The sequence below is a fragment of the Solanum tuberosum genome, unplaced genomic scaffold, assembly GCF_000226075.1.
Source record: "Solanum tuberosum cultivar DM 1-3 516 R44 unplaced genomic scaffold, SolTub_3.0 scf00126, whole genome shotgun sequence".
Taxonomy (NCBI): domain Eukaryota; kingdom Viridiplantae; phylum Streptophyta; class Magnoliopsida; order Solanales; family Solanaceae; genus Solanum; species Solanum tuberosum.
The window spans coordinates 870,059-885,989 of NW_006239051.1; the positions used below are offsets into that span (position 1 = coordinate 870,059).

The following is a 15,931-nucleotide window of genomic DNA, read 5'->3' on the forward strand; positions in this document are numbered from 1 at the left end:
CTTAGTTTTATCCCGGGGTGTTCCTGGTTCAATTTGAGTTGGTTTAGACCTAGCGGGGATATTTCTTTTAAGTACTAATAATAGAAAATGACAGTGCGTATGTGTTGACTTGAAGAGCAAAAAAAAAAGGACACTCAAACATTTGGCTTGTTAACCGCAGTTCTGTTGTCTCATTCAGCTATAGATTCAAGAAAACATTACTTGGTGTTCTTCTTCTTGCAGTGATATATATTCATGACATCAATTTTCTTTACGATTGAAAGCTTATCCCAGAAATGGTGGAGATTCAAATGTTCCAGCTCGATTGCCAAAACAATCATACTGTCATAAATTTGGATTCTAGAAAAATACAACAACTATGATAACTTGTTGCTCAGGCCAATGGTTGCTGAGTTAAGAATCATTCTAGTAAGAGTCAACACGCTAAAACATTCTCTATTATACTCTCAGTTATTGAATCTTCCAATAATGGCAACTGAAATTTGACTATTTATCTTGAAAATGTCATAATCCTATCATATAAGTATTAAAATAGACTGAAGTGGACAAGACGAATTCCACTTTATTTTAACAAATGAATAATCCTAACATTTAACTGGACGCGCTGGAGAGAAAGGTCATATCTTTTTATTAAAAAAACAAGATAACTTGATCACTATTTTAAACCACATCAACAAAAAAGATCCATTCTATTGACAACATGTCGATAAGAAATTCGTCTTTTGCTAGTGTTTTTCTATTTGTTACATTCAGAAACAATCTCTCTAGCCTAGAGTGCTACTACTTCTCAATGAATCCCTTCTTCCTGTGGTGATATACTAGAAATAGAATTTCCTTTCCGATTGAAGTCTGATCCCGAGCATTGTGGCAACGAACTTAATTGCCAGAACAATCAAACCTTGTATACTTACAAGTCCAGAAAATTCTACGTGCAGGAAATTAACTACTCAAGCTACATGATAAGGCTACTTGATCCTGGCCTAAAAGATCAGAACGAAAATTGCTCTGTTTTCCCTGATTACAGAGCAAACTACGGAGGCATACAAATCTTCCAATTGATTCATAATAACAATAGCATCAACTATGTCAACTGTCGAACTCCTATCAACTCGTCACAATACATTCCAACAACTTTTTGTAGAACAAATACAACGGCGTCCAACGGCAATTTTAGCTATCTTGTATTGCAAGAAATATGGCAAGCTTCGGATTTAGCAAACGGTTGTAAGGTTGAAACTGTGGCATGGTCCTCTGCTCCGGGTATTTTTACACAATCATGCTATAACTCAAAAGGTGAAATTTTACTAACTTGTTTTTATTTTTTGTTCATTTCTTTGTAACTTTGGCAGTTTTTGTATTGGTCTATGGTGGTATTGGAATAGGTAAGGCTCTATAATTAAGCTCCAATATATTGTTGTCTCAAGAAATTAAAGTGCATATTTTTCTTACTACATGTAATTTTTTTGTTGTTTGAATTCTGCAGGTGCAATTATGGTGTTGAGATTTCTTGTGGGAATCCCAATTTTGATTGCAGTTGTAGTGTGGCAGTGCAAAAGCCGGAATTTGAACATATCGAATGATAATGCCTTGGGGGATAAAGCTTCTTCCAGTGAACAGAATTGTTAGTGAAAAATTACAATATAATGAAATTGCAAGATTACAATTGAAAATAAATGAACAAAATAAATTTCTTCAGGCTGAAGCGTGAATATCTTGCTCTCTTTAAAGAGATCCAAGCTCACTGCAACAAATGTTTTTCACCGATCCAACAGTAGTCCTTCTTGACTTGTCCCCTCCAGGATACAACAACCTTAACACAAAGTATAACTCAACAACTCTGGACAAGAGTTGAGTCTAAAACTCTACAAAAAAAACACCTCCCTTCAACTAATAAGAATTCTCTTTTTGACAAACTTTATGCACTCTCTATTTTCTTCTATCTAAACCAAATGAAGACCACCACTATTTATACTACAAGAAGTCTTTCTAGCAATGAATAGGAAGATAATGGGGTAATAAATAGTGAAGATAATGGCATTAGAAATTACATAAGTTACAAAGAATAATTCGGAATAAAGAGTGAGGAAGTAATGGTCATAGTTGACCACTACACACGTTCTGCCAGAAAGCCACAACGGACAACAAAAATGGCCAACGTTCACATCAAACTTAATCAACAATGAAGTGTGACAATTAAGCCAAATTCAACGGCTAAAAGAGTAATGCACCATGCTGAGTAATTAAGGTATAATGGTTTAATTTCTGACAGGTATGAAGCCATGGAATTGGAGAGAGCACTTCAACATAATTTTAAAATATTAAAATGCTCCTAAAACCAACAATCCCCCGTTCATTTTAATATTAACCAAGAGAGTTTATCAGCTGAAGGAAGATTACTATGCATAATGAAGGTGTGCTCTGCATTGAACCTCTACTTAGTGAAACAATAACTTTTACTCTAGAGTCATAGTGGTCTCAGACTTGAACTATGACTGCTTAGGGGAAATAAAATATCATTGTCCACACATAATAATCAAGGTGTTGACAAGAGCTTTAACAATCAGCACGTTACGGCCTTGTGTTGTCCCGGTTTCATGAGTGCTTTTGAGAATAAGCCAATTCTCATAGAAAGCGACCTACTTCCACACTCACATATGTGAAATTTGTCGAGAGTGCTCCTGTAAGTTTAACACTCCACTCATACGGGCTACAGATATTCATTAAGAGTTTTATAAACTCAACCTTCACAAAGAACTACAAGAAACAATGCACCCACATCATAGGGAGGGAATAAAAAAAATAGTGCATTTTTTCACAACAAGTCATCATATGATTAGTTTTTCCCTTTGAACCGGGTTATAGGGTCTCTAGTTCCCAGGTTGGATTTCCTCATATATGACTCAAGGATTTATAAGCTTCAATCCCATCCCCCTCGATGTGCTCCAGACCTTTTTTCTTGTTAAGACCTTAGTAAGAGGATCTGCAAGATTATCACAAAATTTGACATAATCAACATTAATGGTACCACTTGTCAAATACGATCTTACATTACTGTGTTTCCTCCTTCCTCCTTATAGGTCTGGATTTACCGCTGTAATAACGGTTTTGAACTCTACCAATCGCAGCGGTGCTATCACAATGAATTAAATAGGAGGAATTGGTTTTTACAAATAAGGTATTTGAAATAATAAATCTCTTAACCAATTCGCTTCCTCACTAGCTGAAGCTAAAGCAATTAGTTCAACCTCCATGGTAGAGTTAGCAATTATAGTTTGCTTTTTTAATCTCCAACAAATAGCACCACCACCTAAAGTAAAGACATAACCAGTGGTAGAACAGGAATCACCTGATAATGTGTTTCAATCTGCATCACAAAAGCCTTCAAGTACATCAGGATATTTTTTATAGAACAAACCACAATTTTTTGTTCCAATTAAATATCTCATGACTCTTGTTATAGCATGTCAATGTTCATTACCTGGCTTGCTTGTAAACCTGCCAAGTACTCCTACTGCATATGTAATATCAGGCCTAGTGCAATCAGTTACATATCTCAAACTTTCGATTATGCTAGCATATTCCTTTTGATTTATTACATCATTTTCACTTTCAACAGGAAATAAGTGAACACTTGAATCAAAAGGAGTTACAACATGCTTGCAATCATGAAAGTTATATTTTTTCAAAATTTTCTCAACATAATGTGACTGGTCAAGGAAAATTCCCTCACATGTTCTTGTTATTTTATTTCAAGAATAAAATTTGTCTCACCAAGATCTTTCATATCAAAATGGCTTTTAAGAATATTTTTAGCTTCATCAATAACATTCATGTTAGAGTCAAAGATCAACAAATCATCAACATATAGGCAAATAGTCACATGTGAATTATTCCATGACTTGTGATATATGTACTTATCACACTCATTTGTTTTAAAACCATTTTCAATCATGCAGGAATCAAATTTTTCATGCCATTGCTTTGGTACCTGTTTCAAGCCATATAGAGATTTAATAAATTTACACACTTTGTTTTCTTGTTCTGCTTCAACAAAAGACTCAGATTTATCCATATAAATTTCCTCATTTAGGTCTCCATTTAGAAAAGCAATTTTTACAATGAATTTGTAAATAAAAAATTGTAGCCATAGCAATTAAAAGTCTAATGGATGTAATTCTTGTTACCGGTAAAAAAGTATAAAAAAATTCTAGGCCTTCTAGTTGTTTAAAACCTTTTGTAACTAGTCTAGCCTTATATTTATCAATAGATTCATTCGGTTTCAACTTTTTTCGTAAGACCCATTTGCAACCAATAGTTTTACAACCCGGTGGTAAATCAACTAACTTTCAAATTTTATTAGAAATCAGTGATTCCATTTCATCATTTACAGCCTCTTTCCAAAAAATAGAATCATGTGAAGATAATGATTCATTCAAAGTGAGAGAGTCATCTCCAACATTAAACACACAAAAATCAGGACCAAAATCTTTTTCTACTCTAGCTCTTTTACTTCTTCTTAACTCAAAATCATTAACTTCTTATTTTTCAAAGTAGAAGTAGAAGAACTAGGTAGTGACAAAATATTTTGTTCATTCCTTTGACCCCCACTATTTTTAGAATCAAAAGGAAATTTATTCTCATTAAAAATAGCATCACCCGATTCTATCACAATATTATCTTCAAGATTAAAAAATCTATAGGATGTACTATTTGAAGCATAACCAAGAAAAACACAAGTAGTAACTTTCTTACCCAACTTTGTAATCTTGGGATCCATTAGCCTCACAAAGGCTAGACAACCCCAAATTCTTAGATATCCCAAACTTGGCTTGTAACCTTTCCACAATTCAAAAGGTGTCAATTTTGACTTTTTATGAGGCACACGATTCAACACATAACAAGTAGTCAAAATAGTTTCACCCCAAAAATTTAAAGGTGCATGTGACTCAATAAGCATGACATTAGTCAATTCAACCAAAGTTCTATTTTTCCTTTCCGCTACACCATTAGATGAAACGAGAATAAGGAGGAGTAGTTTCATGAATTATTCCCAATGATCTAACAAATGAATTAAACTCATTTGATTCATATTCACGGCCTCTATCACTTCTAATTCTTTTATTTTTCCTCCAAACTGATTTTCCAACCTCATGGAGATAAGTTTTAAAATTTTCAAAAGCATCACTTTTATTTTTCATCAAGTAAACATATGTAAACTTAGAAAAATCATCAATGAAAGTGATAAAGTACCTATTACCTCCACGAGTTAAAATTCCACCAAGTTCACAAATATCAGTATGAACTAATTCTAACAAATCAGTTTTTCTTCAACTTGGAAATAAGGCCTTTTAGCGATTTTGGCTTTACTACAAGCCTCAACACTTTTCAAAATTCTTTTTAACCATTGGATTAATCCTAAAACTATTCATGATTCCAACATAACGATCATTAATATGAACACAAACGAGCATGCCAAAAAATTGGTAAGAAGAAAACATATAAACAGAAGTAGAAACTTTATTCATTTCAACATTCAGTTTAAACATCTCATCACAAGCATCCCCCTTCCCCACAAAAATACCCTTCTTCACAATTACATATTGATCAAATTCAAAAATTTGTTTAAAACCTGCTTTATTAAGAAGAAAACTAGACATCAATTTTTTTCTCATGGAAAGAGTATAAAGTACATCTTTCAAAGTTAACACCCTTCCAGAGGTAAAACACAATTTGACATTTCCCATTCCAAGCAGTTGAGTAGTATGTGAATCACGATGTTTTTGGGCTCCTCAAAATGAGTATATTTTTTAAACCAGTCTTTATCATAACAGACATGATGGTTTGCACCAGAATCAGCCCACCATCCATCAACACTCTCAACCATGTTTATGTCGGTAATCACCGCCACAAAAGGTTCTTCGGTAACATTTGCCTGAGGGTTAAGACCACGTTTTCGAAATCTGCAAAATCGAGCAATATGCCCACTCTTGTCATAAACAAAGCATGGCCCCTTATCTTGAACTTGTTGATTTTGTGCTTGGTTAATTTCACCATTATTTTTCTTGGGAGGTCTACTATTATTTTTCTTAATTTTTTTCTTCTTAAGCTTCAAAGAAGTATTTTTGTGAGTTTCAAGAGTAGCATTATTTGAAGTAATTAAATTTACCTTCGTTGTGATGTTGCTCTCTTCTTTTTGTAAAAGTGCATCTTGGCCCTTTGCCTCTTCACCATCGTACTTTTCCACTTTCTCATGATGAGAAATAAGTTCATCATCATCCATGGAAGTGTCATCAACTTTATTAGAATTCTTCTCAGTTAACACATAAGAAACATTAAGAAGACTGAAGTAGAAAAGTATTTTACCCTTCCATCTTTTGAAATGGTTACCATTGAACCGAAATGACTTGTTAAGGTCTCCCATCTTGACATCCGCGGTTTTTTTAATTGTAGTCATTCTTGAGTCTCCTTAAAATTGTTAGTGAAAAATTACAATATAATAAAATTGCAAGATTACAATTGAAAATAAAATGAACAAAATAAATCTCTTCAGGTTGAGGCGCGGATATCTTGCTCTCTTTAAGGAGATTCAAGCTCATTGCAGCAAATGTTTTTTACCGGTCCAACAGTAGTCCTTCTTGACTTGTCCCCTCCAGGATACAACAGCCTTAACGCAAAGTATAACTCAACAACTCTGGACAGGAGTTGAGTCCGAAGCTCTACAAAAAGAACATCTTCCTTCAACTAATAAGAACTCTTTTTTTTGACAAACTTTATGCACTCTCTATTTTCTTCTATCTAAACAAAATGAAGACCACTACTATTTATACTACAAGAAGTCTTCCTAGCAATGAATAGGAAGATAATGGGATAGTAAATAGTGAAGATAATAGCCTTAGGAGTTACATAAGTTACAAATAATAATTCGAAATAAAGAGTGAGGAAGTAATGGTCATAGTTGACCACTACACGTTCTGACAGAAAGCCACAACGGACAACAAAAATGGCCAACGTTCACATCAAACTTAATCAGCAATGAAGTGTGACAATTAAGCCAAATTCAACGGCTAAAAGAGCAATGCACCATGCTGCGTAATTAAGGTATAATGGTTTAATTTCTGACAGGTATGAAGCCATGGAATTGGAGACAGCACTTCAACATAATTTTAAAATATTAAAATGCTCCTAAAACCAACAAGAATTGTTAGGATTTGTTCAGCTTTTGTGTATTTAGTTCAGAACATTAGGACAATTTTTTTATTTTTTTTTTACCGTACTTTGTAGCTTCCACCTTTTTGTTCATTTATTAGTGACGTGAACATGAAGGAAGATGCTTACTATCTAAGCAATTCTCTCAATCTAATTAGTCTTGTATGTTTTTAATATTTTTATCTGATTGATTGTATTTGTTCTTTGCTTAAATCTTTTAATTTTCCTAATTCTTTCAAGTTATTGAATGGATATTTGTACTTTATTTGATTTGAGCTTTTTAAGTTTTACAAGCCGGTGATAAAGTGATAATGAATTTTCGTTTTTAAGTTCTCATATAAAATAACATATTTTTCTAAGTAATATATTAAAAATGACAAATAAAAATAGTTTAGTCGTTTGAATGATTAAAAATGTACGGAATGAGCAACACTTTGGCTTAATAGTCAGTGACATAAGTTGACAATTATGAGATGTTAGCTTCAAACCAAAATTGATTGATTTCTTAATATGTGCGTCTCTAAAACCACTTCTATAAAACAATTACAGACTAACACCTTGTTTGGAGGCTCGTTGCATTGTATTATATTGTTAGTTTAAATACAATATTTATTTTTATTATTATTTAAATTCTATTGTATCGTATCGTTTAGATTCATAGTTAGGTAATGATGAAAAGACTCATTTTATGTAATAATCGATTTGGTCTGATCACATCGTTACCTTAATATTTTCTTCTCATTTTATCTTTATTTTTTATTTAATAATCATATTTTATCTTTTATCATACTTTTTTTATAGTACCTCTAACTCGTATCCTATTTTTGTTTTAGATTTTTCACTCAAATTATGAATGCATGACATTATCTAACATACAAAACGATACAATCTATTCAAATACTATATTCATTCAAACAATACAGTATAATACAATATAACACAATACAATACTATACATTACAATCCATCAAACAATATGGAACAATCGCCCAAACAAAGTGTGAATAGCAAAAAGGAATGGTCATTTCCTCACAGGCTTCCCAGTCAAACTCTCCCCCACACCCCCACCTAAAAAAAAAAGTGATTGAACTTTGACTTTTTGCCTTGGTTCTCTATAATCCCTGACCAGATTTTGGATAATTAGCTTTTGTTAATTGCAGTCCTGCTCCTCTGATGAAATGGTTGCTCCATAGTGTATTTGCAGATAACATGTTTGTAAGAATGCTCTGTATTTCTGTTCTTGTATTACTTGTATTTTGCACAAACATATCCGAAGCCCAAAACAATACTCAGTGTTCTTCTTCTTGTGGTGATATTCATAACATCAACTTCCCTTTTCGATTGAAATCTGATCCTGGGAATTGTGGAGATTCAAGATTCCAGCTTGATTGCCAGAACAATCGTACTGTCATTACTTTTAATTCAAGAAAATACAACGTCCTCGAAATCAACTATGATGAGTTCTTGATCAGAGCAATTGACCCTGGTTTGGAGCACAAAAACAGTAACTGTACTTCTTCTCCTAATTATCTCACCACAAATTATCCTTACTCCTCAACTTTTGACTTTGGTATTTCGATCATTCCCATTATCTATGTCTATTGTTCGGCCACTGTAAATTCTTCGCGATATGTGGAGACTACTTTCTGTGGATCACTGAACAAGAGTCATAGCTATGTTGCCATAGGAGAGGGCATGTTGATTTCGGATTTGGCTGAGAGTTGCAGAGTGGAAATGGTGGGTTGGGGTTCGGCTCGTGGGCTTTCGGGGGATAATACTTCTCTTTCGAGCATTGAAGGTGCCCTCAGTTATGGATTTGAACTTTCTTGGAAGCGTACCTTCTTGTGCAGAGAATGTGAAGCGAGTCAAGGCAACTGTTTTGCTGAAGGTGACGGCTTTACTTGCAGCCACCGCTGCTATGATGACTCGGGGTTTGATCTTCCCCTCCCTTGTAAGTCAAAATTCATTTTACATTTCACTATGTTCAACTTATACCCCCTTGTGGGATAGCCTTACCACTAGGTAGAGGTAAGACTGCATACACCGAACCCAGGATTTAAAGACTTTTCGAGCACACTAATATTACTTTCAGCTACTTAAAATAAAAACAGCGAAAAAAAGCTTCAAACTAGATTTGAACCCTTGTCTCACGAATGGTTTCTCTAGCTTGTACCAACAACACAAGGGCACTCATTTGCTTCTCTTGGGTGCACTTTTAATTATATTCTAGTTTTTGTCAGTTTCTCAGGATAGATATATATATTATATATACATGATTTTTTTCGAAGTTAATGAGTGCACGTGCACCCCACTTACAAGTGTGGGTCCGCTTTTGTGCATACACACCACCTTTCCTCATACTCCACTTGTGAGACTACGCTGGGTATGTTGTTGTTGTTGTTGTACTATGTTCAACTAGGAATACCTTTTCGAGTTATCTGTTTTAACAAAATCAATCCCCATATATGAGGTTGAAGATATGGTTTGTTCAGATTGTAGATGGTGGTAAAATTATTGAAGTTATATGGTATTGTGAGAACAGAAACATCTCCTTAAATGATGTAACTGGCATCCGAGCAATTTAACTGTACTTTCAAGTTTCAAATTAAGGTGTCATGATTTACGACAGATTAGGTTGTCAATTAAAGCTGGTCGAAGATGAGACATGGTTCTTTCATTTATTATATCCACTCTCTATGGGGTCTGTCCTTTGAAGTTATAAGAAAATTTGGATCTCTTTTGTATTCAACTCTCCCCTGGGTCCTCTTCTTATGCTTATCAGTTTCAATTCTCAGCAACTTATTTTGAGATGTAGCATCTGTATTTTACTCATATTCCTATATTTGGACAAATGCAGGTAGCATCCACTACTATGGCGGTACGTATTTGAGATACTGGAGTGCAATAACTTCATTACACTAAGCATTTCATTGAAAGGAGATCGTTAAAGCAATATGTTTACCATTTATAGAATCTGCGTTCATTGCACTATATAGCTGTAAGCTATTTCTTCAAGACTCAATGATTTTACATCCTCTAACTTTATGTTTCCTTTGTGATTTGCCTGTTTTGACAGTTCTTACTATATTGTACGGTGGAATAGTTATAGGTGAGTCTTCTTATCTTACTCAAGGATAAGCATTCTTCGCACACTCAGAATTCTGAAAAATAATTAGCTTTTGAAGCTTTTCTCAAACCCATTTACCCCTATGAAAAAGATGTACTGGTTTTCTTGTCGATGACTTCCATTTTTATTTTTGAAATCATGCAGTATCAATTCTATCGTTACGACTTCTCTTTGGATTGGTGTTCCTGACTGCATTAATAGTGTATAAATGGAGAAGACGACACTTATCTATGTATCAATCAATTGAAGACTTCCTGCAAGTCCAGAGCAACCTCTTGCCAATTAAATACTCCTACTCTGAGATTAAAAAGATGACTAACAAATTCAAGGAAAAACTAGGCGAAGGAGCCTATGGAACTGTCTTTAAAGGAAAACTGCGTAGTGGTCCTTTTGTTGCAGTGAAGATGATGCACCAATCTATGGCGAGTGGGCAAGAATTTATCAGTGAAGTTTCCACAATTGGAAGGATTCACCATGTTAACATTGTGCAACTCGTTGGATTCTGTGTAGAGGGATCAAAACGTGCTTTGGTTTATGAGTTCATGCTCAATGGTTCTTTAGACAAGTACATATCTCCCCAAGAAGGAACTGTTTCCTTGAGTTACAAGCAAATGTTCGACATATCTCTTGGAGTGGCCTCTGGCATAGACTACCTACATCGGGGCTGTGACATTCAGATCTTACATTTTGATATTAAGCCTCACAACATTCTTCTTGATGAAAATTTCAATCCCAAAATATCTGACTTTGGGCTTGCGAAACTGTACTCCTCAGATGATAGTATTGTGAGTCTAACTGCAGCTAGAGGGACAATGGGTTACATGGCTCCAGAGCTGTTTTATAAAAATATTGGAGGAGTGTCACACAAAGCCGATGTATATAGCTATGGCATGTTATTGATGGAAATGGCAGGCAGAAGGAAGAACATGAACCCATTTGAGGACCACTTAAGCCAAATCTACTTTCCTGCATGGATTTACGACCAATTTAATGAAGGAAATGATATAGAGATACAGGATGCAAGCGAGGAAGATAGGAGACTTGTCAAGAAGATGATGATTGTGGCTTTGTGGTGCATACAAATGAAGCCTGCTGATCGCCCTGCCATGAACAAAGTAGTTGAAATGCTTGAAGGAAATGTTGAACTCCTACAGATGCCCCCAAGACCTTTTATAGCTCCTCGTGAGATTGCTGGAGACAGTATTGAGACAATACAAATTTCCAGTGACGTATAGGTGGTTGGCTACTTACTGTGCTGTGCAAAACTAGAGTCAAAATTCACTTAATTTAGTTCACGGCATCCAATATCTATCAGAAGAGCTCAATCTCAGGCCAACATTCCCTTGAGATGTCACTGTGGATTAAAAGAGTTGAACGAAAAGATGCCTATATCTTCGAGCAAGTAGTCATTTCTGTCCCATGGTGGTGACACTAGTTCCTCCTAGTTTTTTAGGTAAGAATTTGAATGTAATATGATGATTTAGTAAAGTGTAAATTAGTTTGCATGTTGGTGTTGTAAATTCTTGGAAAAGGTAATTATCAAGCATAGATGTATCAAACAAGGAAATGATTACACCTTCAATTTTTTGTGTTTAAACTACCATTGATTGTCTTTATGGATTGAGAGCATCTTCCGTTTCTCAGGAGAAGCAATTTCTTGGTAAAGAAGCCCTTTAAGATGATAGCCTGAATTTAAACTTGCCATAACTCATACAAGATAAATCATTGAGGGTTACTGTTATCTGCTACTCCTTCCAGCACCATTGGTACTACTGGTGTGATAGAAGGAGAACCTGATCGGTATCACTGAGAACATGCATTTTCTAGTAGAGAACTTATTAGCATCCCCTCTACGCACAATTTAACCACAGTTATGTTGGCGTGACCTTCTTTAGTACTTAGAAAGAATTCATAAGTAGGCAGAGATATATGGTATCCTCCATCACAGAAGCCAAGCAACTTAAAGCTCCTGATGTTTGCATGTTAGATCTTAGTGATCATCCCAGGTTCTCTGACAGATGAATGGTTGACGATTAAACTACCACAGAAATGGCATAAAGTTTTCTTTTGAAAGGTATTTCCTTCGCTCAATTGAGGCCTTAAACTCAATTAAATTGAAGTGTATTTCTTTGCAAAGGATTATCCTGATATAATTTAATGCCTGTCTGAGCAAATAGAACAACATAAAAGGCATACCATTGGGTAATTAATTATATAGAGCTGACTTCTGACTTTCATCATTCATCCGGCTGTTATGACCAGATCAAACATCAACTTTGGATAATTAGACAGTTGACATTTGCCTTGCTAAATGTTCAAATATTGATTCAAGAATTGCAGATATGATGTTGGCAAGACAAATATGGATTTCTATTCTTGTTGTCTGCACAACTATTGGCGAAGCTCAAATTCTTGTGGTGATATTCATGACATTCACTTCCCTTTTAGATTGAAAGCAGATCCCCTGAATTGTGGAGTTTCCGAGTATGAGCTTGATTGCCATAAAAATCGTACTGTCATAAGTTTGAATTCAAGAAGATATTGCGTGCTAGAAATCAGTTGTCATGACCCTGGTTTGGAGCATCAGACGAGGAACTAAACTTGTCCTCCTGATTACTTTTAACACATCTATTATCACCTCAATATTTGGTAGAGCTTTAACTCCTAAGTATCATTATCTGAAGTCAACTTCTGGTACTATCACAACTGTTGAATATCATGATCCTTTTGTTTCCATTATCTATAGCAATTGCTTACGTACCTTCTGTGATTCACAACACAAGACTCCTTTCTCGAATTCTTTACAAAGTCATAGCTATATTGCCATTGGACGGGACATGTTAATTTCGGATTTGGCTGAGAATTGCAGCGTTGAAATGATGGCCTTGGCCTCGTTGTCTCAGGGTCTTTCAAGGGACAATACTATCTATATCAGGGCTGCAACATGCAGATCTTACATTTTGATATTAAGCCTCACAACATTCTTCTTTATTAAAATCTCAATCCCAAACTATCTGACTTTGGGCTTGCAAAATTGTACTCCTCAGATGATAGTATTGTGAGTATAACTGCAGCAAGAGCCAAGAGGGACAATGGGTTAGTAAGGACAAATTTATGTTTAGAAAACATAGTTAAGTTACTTTGGTGGAAAAAAACTCATAGTCGTTACCTGACCATATATGAAATTTATTTTACCTAGATGTACGCTAAAAATATTGTATAATTAGGAGATTCAAATGAACCCGCCCCTCTAGGTACGCCTCTACTTGTAAGAGTAGTCCCTTTGCATACTATACAAGCTGAATGTTTCAACTATGACAACTAATAAATCACTCCTATCATAATTCCACTGAAAGCAACGTTTGTGGACAAAATGTTCCAAAGTGATACAAGTCAAGTCAAAGTCAATTGAAGTATTGGACGCGCTAAAGAGAAATATAAACTTCATCACTCTATAAAACCACATCAAGAAAAAAGAAATAGATCCAAATATATCTTTCTGTTTTCCTCTGTATATTCAATCAACAAAATGTCGATAAGAAGATCAATTCTTGCTAGTGTTTTTCTATTTGTTACATTCATAACAACCTCTGTAGCACAGAGTTCTACAACTTATGATCAATGTGCCTTTTTTTACTGCGATGATCATCCAGTATTTCGTAAGCCTCAATTATTCAGATCTGTCGATTTAATTTTATTCGTGCTCATTCAACTTTGAGTTTATCACGTAAAATCATCCTTTAAGGCTATATTCTCTTGTGTGTCTTATTTTTTTTTGGGAAATTTTGCAGGTGTGATTATGGTGATAAAATTTGTTGTGGGATTCTCAATCTTGATTGCAGTAGTGGTGTGGCAGTGCAAAAGGCGTAATTTGAACACATGGAATGATAATTTGATGAATAGAGCATCCTCCTCCAACGAACAAAACTGTTAACTTTTACTACTGTTTCTTTTTTTTTTATATATATAATAATAAAAGATTTAATCGTCCCATCATATCTCCAAAAATGATTTCTAGTTTAGCTTTGATTTTCAAATTAACAGCTAGTTCAACTCAGTTTGACACTAAAAAAAATGAGAGGTGTGGTATTGTAATTTTATTTCTGTATTTCCTTGTTCAAGCAATGAAATGTTTATCCACAATAACTTTTCTTTCATTTTTATGAGTGCGAGTCCTGATATACAGTGTATGGCTTAGTTAAAGATTCACTTTGAGTAGATTTTCTTTTAAAAATAAAATAATAAAATTAAACTAACTGAAAATCAAATGTGTTGGGCCTGGAAAAATGGAAGTGAAAACCAGGAAGAAAAGTAGAGGAAGTGAAGTGAGTAGAGACCTGAAAGACTGGACCGGAAAAGGCTTAAATATACCCTGTAGTATTGGAAATAGTTTATATATAATGAAGGGTATATATAGATCATTTCTGATAGACAGGGGTATATTTTACCATTTTCCAATACTGAATGACTGGTTTTGGGTTAAAAAGAGACCTAGGTTGGGTGGGTTTAATTTGCCATTAAACTAAATAAACTCATATCAAATTAAATTTCAAAATCCATCTATTCCATTCTTCTTCACAGTTCACATCATTACTCCATTTGAAACATCATACATTGACAACAACAATAACCTATATATTCTGTAGGGGTATCAAATAGAGGGATTCGGTTGAAATTGAAATTATTAAAAGGAGTTGGATTAGGTCATGACCCATCCAAATTTACTTTAGGCTCAAATAAGTTAGGCTCAAATAAGCTAAAAATTGTTACTTTAGGTTCAAATGAGCTAGGCTCAAATAAGTTAAAATTTGTTATTTTAGCTTCAAATGAATTAGGCTCAAATAAGCTAAAAATTGTTACTTTGGGTTCAAATTAGTTAGGCTCAACTAAGCTAAAAATTGTGTTTGATCATGATCCGTCAAATTTTACGGAAGAGGCTCCTCTCCAGTAATGAATCTCTCCATTTCCTCTAGTTGAGCCTTATCTATCTCATACATGTCCCATCATAAAATCAATGGATCAGTTAAATTATTTAACTAATTAATTTTAAGGAGAACTTACATAAATTTTACTGGTTTAAATGTTAATTACTTGTATATACTTTAGTTTGCAATATTATATATCTTATCAAATTTGGTGTCTCCAGATACGATCAAATAAATGAGATACATGGGTCAAGTTTAGGTGTACTTGGTTCTAAATACATTATATCCAAATGGATTCGCATGTTTTTAAGATATATAGTATATTTTGTTCGTCTCTCTCCCATCTTGCTCGTCACTCTTTCATGTATCTTGTAACACCCCTATATACTGACCAAGAGTCGCATGTCGATTCACCATTGCTTAATTACTACAATATGTTTTATTCTCATTTTGGGAACTTGAAATTTTGTGATATTTGCAAACTTGCTTAACATAATTGTGATCGTAATTTAAAGGATTGTATGGGATTATTTACGTAATATTCTAATTAGGATTATCTATAACTTGAAAGGGTGGTGAGGTATATATATGTATGCATTTTGGGCAGCGTACACTTTCATTTGGGCAGCACCTTTGAAGGACAGTTGTACAAGTGATAAACATCACTTGTGTG

General features: G+C 34.4%; 2 protein-coding genes and 1 long non-coding RNA gene across 3 annotated transcripts; all 3 read left to right on the top strand.

Annotated features, from left to right (window-relative positions):
• Window positions 1-700: 700 nt before the first annotated feature.
• On the top strand, window positions 701-1,626 carry LOC102604524 (uncharacterized). The gene is given in 4 exon segments (XM_015310111.1): window positions 701-781; window positions 783-1,293; window positions 1,350-1,382; window positions 1,484-1,626. Coding segments are annotated over 4 exon segments (768 nt in total).
• A 6,595-nt stretch (window positions 1,627-8,221) lies between these two features.
• LOC102582087 (probable receptor-like protein kinase At1g67000) lies at window positions 8,222-11,933 on the top strand. Its single transcript, XM_006350505.2, has 4 exons — window positions 8,222-9,157; window positions 10,064-10,084; window positions 10,283-10,315; window positions 10,478-11,933. The coding sequence occupies exons 1-4, from the start codon at window positions 8,380-8,382 to the stop codon at window positions 11,566-11,568; spliced, it is 1,923 nt and encodes a 640-aa protein (XP_006350567.1). The 5' UTR covers window positions 8,222-8,379; the 3' UTR covers window positions 11,569-11,933.
• Window positions 11,934-13,788: 1,855 nt separating this feature from the next.
• Window positions 13,789-14,490, top strand: LOC107061242 (uncharacterized). Its single transcript, XR_001473870.1, has 2 exons — window positions 13,789-13,992; window positions 14,125-14,490. It is a non-coding gene; the product is annotated as an uncharacterized lncRNA (long non-coding RNA).
• Window positions 14,491-15,931: the final 1,441 nt, after the last annotated feature.